Source organism: Papaver somniferum, chromosome 8 (assembly GCF_003573695.1).
Source record: "Papaver somniferum cultivar HN1 chromosome 8, ASM357369v1, whole genome shotgun sequence".
In the NCBI taxonomy this organism is placed as follows: Eukaryota; Viridiplantae; Streptophyta; class Magnoliopsida; order Ranunculales; family Papaveraceae; genus Papaver; species Papaver somniferum.
Window position 1 is genome coordinate 17,601,326 of NC_039365.1, and position 8,279 is coordinate 17,609,604.

General features: G+C 34.1%; 1 protein-coding gene across 1 annotated transcript; it reads left to right on the forward strand.

The window, feature by feature from the left end:
• Nucleotides 1-483: 483 nt before the first annotated feature.
• LOC113305193 (F-box protein At3g07870-like) lies at nucleotides 484-7,550 on the forward strand. Its single transcript, XM_026554281.1, has 2 exons — nucleotides 484-577; nucleotides 6,610-7,550. The coding sequence occupies exons 1-2, from the start codon at nucleotides 484-486 to the stop codon at nucleotides 7,548-7,550; spliced, it is 1,035 nt and encodes a 344-aa protein (XP_026410066.1).
• The last annotated feature ends 729 nt before the right edge of the window (nucleotides 7,551-8,279 follow it).

The window sequence follows — 8,279 nt, forward strand, 5'->3', positions numbered from 1 at the left end:
TTAGTAATAATTTCCACGTAAAAAAATTTCAAAACATAGTTTGGATAACTATGCTTATGTAAAGAGTGGTCAAGATTTGTCCTTCCTCAATTGCTATGTTATGTGAGAAGAAGGTGATATCTAAGATTGAGGTACAATTCAAACCTATTAGATTCATACCATTTACAACTGGACGCCTTGAAAAAAATTGACGTGTTATTATTATTACAGGTAAGGGATACATTGACCATACTTGCGCAAATAGCTCACTTCGCAAATGATTGGTGTTGCATGTACTGTCTAGAATGCAACGATGAATTTGAGGAAACAAGGCACCAGAAGCAGTGTCCGGAGTATTTTGGATATAGTAACTTAGACCCGATGTAATACTTATTTTCTTTTTTATTTTTAGTTTTAGTTTTACCACAATCTATTTATTTAATAAAAATGAACATTGCAAATACATAACATCAACAAAAATTATACAGATTGCGTTTGACAATAATGGCTACCAATGGTCTGGAAACGGCAAAAGAAACGAATTGCTGTAGAAGAATTGTTGGGATATACGGCGGATTACTTATTATGAATGAAAGAGGTATAATTATTTCGATTATGAAATCACATAAAGTTTACAGTAGGAGATGACATCAAGTTTAAAGTTAGTAACAAACATAATATGGCTAACTAAAATATTAAAAATAAACAGGATATATAAACTTAGAAAGCCGTGGGACTTGAAGAGACCAATTTTGAAAACTACAATCTTAGAAAGCAACGATCCACAATACCATATTTTTTTTTAATAAATATTCAACGTAGAAGATGTCAACTTTTGGTGAAGGATCTATTGACAACCTGTAAATTTGAAATAGGATCAGGGAGTACAATATGTGTTCAAGGTTCTTTATGAGGTAATGTGTCGCCAGATTGTATTCCAAATGAAGGTAGGAACATATGGAAGTGACAAAATGTCCAAGACTTTTGAAGTTACCAAAGCCTTCGTTAAGAGAAACTGCTGGGCACAATACTTTGTTGAAGATTTAATGGCAGAGGTTTGCATATATACAATCCCTTCGAAAAGGTAATTGGTACACATTTTAAACATTGTCATCTAATGAGTGTTGAAAAATTACAGGAAAATCATGTCACATTGGAGAGTTTGTATCATCCGTTCGATGCAAAAAAATATTATTCTCTGCCTATTTGGAGGATCGACAACATGACCATGATAGATGAGTCAGCTGGAGCGAAATAGGAGCATGGGGAGACTTTTATGGACGATATTGATTAGTTGATTTCACTGAGATGAGCGCTGTTGACGACATATTTCTAAAAAATATTTAAACTTCCATGTTCATGTAGAGCATTATCTCATTATAAGCAATGAACCTAAATAAAAAAGTGTCTGGAAGTTAAGTTTATATTTCTTTCGTTTGAGCAAATCTCCGGCGGTAAAATATTAAAGGAAAAAACAAGAAAAAAAGAGAGGAAAATCCCGACTATTTTTATGACAAACCAATATTAAATCATAAGGAGTTGATAAGTATTCATGACACAAATTATACGATATATTAAAAATGAACCAACGACACGGGTTAAGGGCTAGTCTAGAATACAAAGCATAGTTTGGATAACTTAGCCCAGATAAAGAGTGACTGAGATTTATCTAGGAAGAAGTTGAATCTACGATTGTTGTCTGTTCAACTTAAAAATTATAAATTTATTATTAATTAATGTATCATTAATTGTTTATAATGAATGATTAACTAATATTTTATTATAAATATCCTCTTAATTAATCTCATAAATAAATACATATTTTTATTAATAATTAATTTTACTAAAAATCATAGTATTACTAAATGGTAGTGGTGGAAAAAGTAATGAGTGGTAGAAATGGTGGCGAGTGTTTGTGAGTGGTGGAGGCGGTAACATTACTGGTGGTGAAACAAATAGTTTATGGTGGTGGTAGTTGGTCAATAGTGGTGGACAATAATAGTTTGTGTCTTTACAAAACATGTAATTAATATTGTATTTTGAAAGATATAGTTGGCTGTTTTTAGCACGATTGGTAAGGACAAAAACCAAATCTTTCGATGATGGTACTAGATATATAAGACAATATGATCATGATCGCTGGATCACCCAAATGATATCCTTACTATATATGGTACCCGATCGAATAAATCATGGTTTTTAGCGTTAAAATAAAATTAGCTACAATATAAAAGAGAACGCGACAAAAAAAAAAAAAAAATAAATTAATTGACGACTTTTGTCCAGTCTAAACTTTATACTTTACGTTTGTGATTAAAAATTAAAAGCACGCCCAACTGCGGGGGTGGTAGAGTTGGCGGTTGGAGAAAGAAGTAGTATTCGGTGATTTTGTGGCGGTGGCAGGTGATGATGAGTAGTAATATATTCTGTTAATTATGTGTCGCCATAAATCGGTTAGCATTATAAAGCAAACAAGATGTGGTCGATCGTCTTAATGATAAAAAATAAATTTCGTTAAAATACATGACAATCAAAAAAACACTAGAATGCAACGCGATATGATTGCTGCAAATGAACAATATGAGTCAAATTCAGTACACAATAAAATAACTTATTATTGAGTCGTACAGTTACGGCATGGGTTATATCCTATTTAGGTGATTTTTTTTTCCGTTTCTTTGTTCTGTAATATAAAACAAAGTTGACCGAAGTTAGTCAACATAAAGAGCGATCTTGATTTGCCCTCCCAATTGATAAATACTTGGTTGTGGTAGATTCTATGAATACACGCTTTAATTGAGAAATTAATCATTACGTGTTCTCTTTTTCCCATCTCAAAAGTCAGAAACAAAGCGGAGAATTTGATCGAAAGAAAATAATAAACCTACATTCCTATAAAACTAAACATAAACAATTGATTCTCTCACTCACATCCGGTATGAGAAGTGGATTCAAAAACTTTAGTTCTCCACTTTTGTGCAAACCTAAATAAGAAATAAATTTGACAAGGAGATATAAAACAAAAGAACTTAGATCCAAGATATACTTCCGCTCAACCTTCTTTCCGTGATGATTTGGTATCATCCTCGAAATATTTGATATTTATCTTAATTTATCAATTATTTTTGGAATTGTCCTCAAAATTTGTTTAGGGAGAAGATAAGTCAATGGTTATTTACATAAGTGTTTATAAGTGATTATATGATTGAAATTTAGAAATTCACCTCATAATAAATGTTTTATTAATTATCATAATAAATATATACTCCCACAAAACAACTTTGTTAATAATTACATCAATAGATATTAGGGATGGTCAGTGTGATATTTGTGAGTGGCGGTGCATGAATCCAGTGACAATAATGAACTGGTGGAAAATGTAGTGGTAATGGGTGGTTCTGGTGGTGGTACTGCAGTTGGTCAATGTAGTAGTGTGTAATGTTTATTCAGTGTCGCTATGATGCAACAACATTATATTATAGAAGTTGTGCTTAAATTTTTTAGTGTTAAAATAAGCTCGGTTATTATAGAAATAAAAATAATAATAAAAAAGTATGAAGAATAATTATGATTTTATAGAGTAACGACAAAACTGAGATAAATATTCTTATTTATTTTTGAAACCGTACTGTTACGTACGGGTCAAGATCTAGTAATCATATAAAATTCGGGTTAAACTTCTGAACACCTATCATTATTGTTTTTCCGACTCATTTTATTTTCTGCCATTTGTTGCAGTCTACTACGGTGTTTATTTTTGTAATGCTTAGAGTTTTATTTTTTCATGCCTTAATCTGTTAATGGTTAATGTCAACAACTTTTAACAAAAACGATCGTCAACAATCTACATTTGCTAGCTAATATTTTTCCATTTTCAAAATAAGATTATACTGCATTAGAGAACTAGAAGTAGAGCCGTAGGTATAGAAGAATAACAAAACACGAAGAGAAAAGCAAAACACGAAGAGAAACTTGGGGATATGCCCAATAATCGACTGTCTATTTGGGGATAATGCCCCAAGAATCCAGTTTTCGGGAACATGTTCAAAATAACGGTTTCCGTCAAGGAACCGTTAAATAGTGAATTTATCATAAATGTGTCTGAACTTTCTCTCTGCTGATTACTTCGAAGTTTTTTCTGTCAAATATGTACCCGAATCTTGTAAAAGTGTTAGTAATCCTAAGTGTATGCGAACGTTGACTACTTAACGGTTTTGGATGAAATTTGGACGGCTGGGAACATATTCCCGAAAACTGGAATCATGTGGCATTTCCCAATGACCGCCGATTTTGGGGCGTATCCCCATTTTCCCAATATTTAATCCCCAACTTGAAAATTTAGTAAAAGAGTGGGCATTGTTGGTTTAATATGTAATGACTCGTATAAAATGGACTGAGTCGGCCGAATACATACTATTTTTCTTTTATCGATTAAGATTTTTGTGTTGATGAGTTCCAAACTCAGTTAATTAGTATCATGGGTTGCATATATATACACGACCACTATTATTTTTAAAAGAAAAATTTATGTGACTTATGTATTACTATTAAGTACTCCCTCCATACCTATTATATAGACGGAATTTTCATTTTTTCTTGTACCACTATACAGGCGGAGTCCAAATTTCAAAACGATTTTTAACTTATATTATTCCTATTTATTTGTTTGGCAACCATCAAAATTGATTATGTGTCCCTAATATTGGATATATAATTAAAGATAAAACAAGAAAAAACATAAAAATTTATAAAATCAATATTTTTTCTTAATCTAAAAGAATTGGTCCCTCCGCGTATATGTGATACGCAGGGAGTATAATGTTTGTTCAATGTCTGAAATTAGTATTTTTTTTCTCCCACGGGATGACCAAAAGCAGCAACCATCACAGACTCACAGTTTCTTCTTGGGCACGTTACGCACGTATAAAGTGCAGCGCTGTTTGGGCCCATTAATATTTAGGCCCAATACCACCAAGTGAATTCTACTATTGTGAATTAAACTGCGACTATATTGATGCGTATCGCAACTTCAGCAACGGATTTGGTTATATATGATAGTAGCGTGGACGATTACAAGTTTGTAAGAATTGACCATCATGAAAGGAATAAATTTTTTATGAGGTTTATACGTTAGGATCGGGTGTATGGAAAACTATTGAAAAAATCCCTACTCCTTCAGAGAAAAAGATAATTTTTACCGTAACATCAATGATCGTCCTGGTTTGTTTTTGAATGGAGCTCTTCATTGGTTAGGATTTACAAACAGCACCACCAAAAAAACCTCCTTGTCTCAACTTATCGTTACCTTTGATATCAACAATGAAAGATTCACCGATTTGCCTATTCCTGAAGAAACCAAGCAGCAACGTTCAAGGTATGGACATATGGATTGGTTTTTTCTTGAATTTATGCAGCAAGATTCGACGTATAACCATATCGGAGTGCTGATGGACTGCCTTTGTTTAATTCACAATGGCCCAGATTATATTGAATTATGGATAATGTTGGATTATGGAGTGAAAGAATCTTGGACTAAGCAATTTACCTTTAACTCTTGATATTCTTCTCGTTGTGATCTAGTTTATCCACTATGGATTAAACATGGTTACATTCTGATGGTAAGTGACAACAGTTTTGTATTATATGATCCGAAGGACGAAGAAGTTAAACATGTGGATGTTGTTGCTCTGGAAAAGGACTATACTAAAATGAAGAAATCAAACAATGCTATTCATTGTTATTACGTGGAGAGCTTAGTTCCACTTAACTCGGGGACTTATGTGGAGAACAGAATAGTCGTCGACCAAATCAAGAAGAAGCCTAAGTTAGTATGATGAAGGTAAAAGCATCATAATATCTTATACAGCTTAATTATGCTCTTGCTACTACACGTTTTTCTGATTCATTAATTTGTACTGCTCTACATTGCTTCTTTATTGATTGTGTTTTCCTTTTTTTAATGGTAGATACGTATTGAAAATTAGATACGCATAATGGGTACAGTTCCTCGGGTTTTTGTGGTCGAAACGCTGCGATTGAGGTAGGGAACTAAGCTATTCAGGTTTCCTTCACCAAGATGTCGGCCTTGGCATTTTCTTTTTAGTGTGATTGCGCTTCTAACAAATTTTATTCCTATAAAGGAAAACTGCGAAATTTAAAATCAGCATTGGGTCATGAAAAATCTATACCACACAACTATTCCAAAATGATTTGTTTCGGCCCATTAGAGAATCTACAAGGCCGGATCCTGGAGGCAGAGTGGAGCATTTTTAGGTCGTCTATGAATGCTGCATATATATATATATATATGTGTGTGTGTCTACTTTCACACAAAAATCCTAGTTACGCATCAAACCCTATAAAAAGGAGAAGATTTGTCTAACTTACATCTAAGATAACCCTAGAAGAAGCAACAGAAGCAGCAGGAGTTATGTCTAGTCTTCCGGAAGACATTCAAACGGATATCTTTCTCATGTTACCGGTGAATTCCATCGGAATATGCAGGTGTGTATGCAAGCCCTGGCGTAAACTAATTTTTAGCCCTAAATTTATCATGTGTCACCGAGATCTTCGTCCTAGCCTCGTGTTTAAAGATACATTCAAGTGTTTATCCAAGTGTTTACTCTGTAGATTATGCTTCATTATCAACCCCAACTACGGATAGACGTTATGATGCCGTTCAGCTGAATTACCCATCTTTACATGAGGCAGGTCTTTATTATGATACTATAGCATTTAATATCTTGGGCTCTTGTTATGGCTTGATTTGCTTAGGTCTTTTTAGGGAAACAGCTTCTGAAACTAATAACTTTAAGGAGATTCACCATATTTGTGTTTGGAACCCGAAAACTAGAGAATATAAGAAAATTCCAATACCACGTAACTTTAACCACACCATATTCAACGTAGTTAACTACCGATTTGGTTATGATAGCTTGGTGGATCATTTCAAGTTTGTAAGAATTATCCACCGTAAAAAATCTAATCATTCCAAACTAGAGGTCTATACATTAGGATCGGGTTTATGGAAAACTATCGAGAAAATCCCTTACTTGTTCCACAAAACAAAAAGAGAGCATCCTGGTTTGCTTTTGAATGGAGCTCTTCATTGGTTAGGCGGTACCACCACCAAAAATCCCTCCTCCTTCTCATCTAAAGTTATTGCTAGTTTTGATATTATAAATGAGAGACTCATCGATGTGTCTATTCCTGAAGAAACTATGCAGCGGTATAAACACGTGGGAGTATTGACGGACTGCCTTTGCTTAATTAGCAGTTCCACAGATAGTTTTGATGTGTGGGTAATGCTGGATTATGGAGTGAAAGAATCGTGGACTAAGAAATTTATCGTTTTTAATGCTAATGTGTTGAACCCGCTGTGGATTCAAAATGGTGAGCTCCTAATGATAACTTACCACAATTTTGTTTCATACGATCCTAAGGATGGAAAATTTGAAGATGTGCTTGTTTTTGCCCCCAAGAAGGATAATATAAAAATGAGGAATTCAGATAATGCGAGTTACTGCTATTACGTGGAGAGTTTAGTTTCACTTAACTGGGGACTTATCTGAAAAAGAGATTGTTAACGGAGACGTGAAGATGGCTAAGCTAGCTAGGATGATTGAATCGTATGACTAGGGTATACAGCCTATGCTATATACTACAATTATTTAATTTAATAACGAAAAGGTTAGTTGGAAAGTGGGGATTGGTCTTACCACACAAAAAAAAAAAGAAAAAAAAAAGTGGGGGTTCAAAAGTTGGAAAAATGCCCCAAAACTGGGTGCAATGTTGGAAATCTGCCCCAACATTTAAAAAGTTGGAAAAATGTCCCATTCCGTTAGAAATCCAGTTAAGTCACATGTGTGAGCTTATACATGCGAAAAAAAAGTCAAATATATCCTTCAGAATTCAGGGTTTGGGGTTCAAAATTCAGGATTCAAGGTTTAGGGTTCAAGGTTTAAGGTTCGGGTGGTGGTGGCGTCGGTTTAGGGTTCAAGGTTTTGGCACGTGAGAACTCGCACACGCGGAGTTAACTGAGATTTCTAACAGTGGGGCAGTTTTCCAACTTTTTTTAACGTTGGGGCAGTTTTCCAAGATTGCACTCCAAATTGGGGCAGTTTTCCAATTTTCCCTTTCTTTATACATGACTCATATTATAAATTAAGTTCCGGTTGAACGTTTGAATTATTCATTTATTTTTCCGGTTACTTGATGCTCCTTTACAATGCATGCTTTGAGCTTCTTTACAATGCTTTGGGCGTCTTCCAATTTTCATGCTGTGGATAAATCAGTAATGG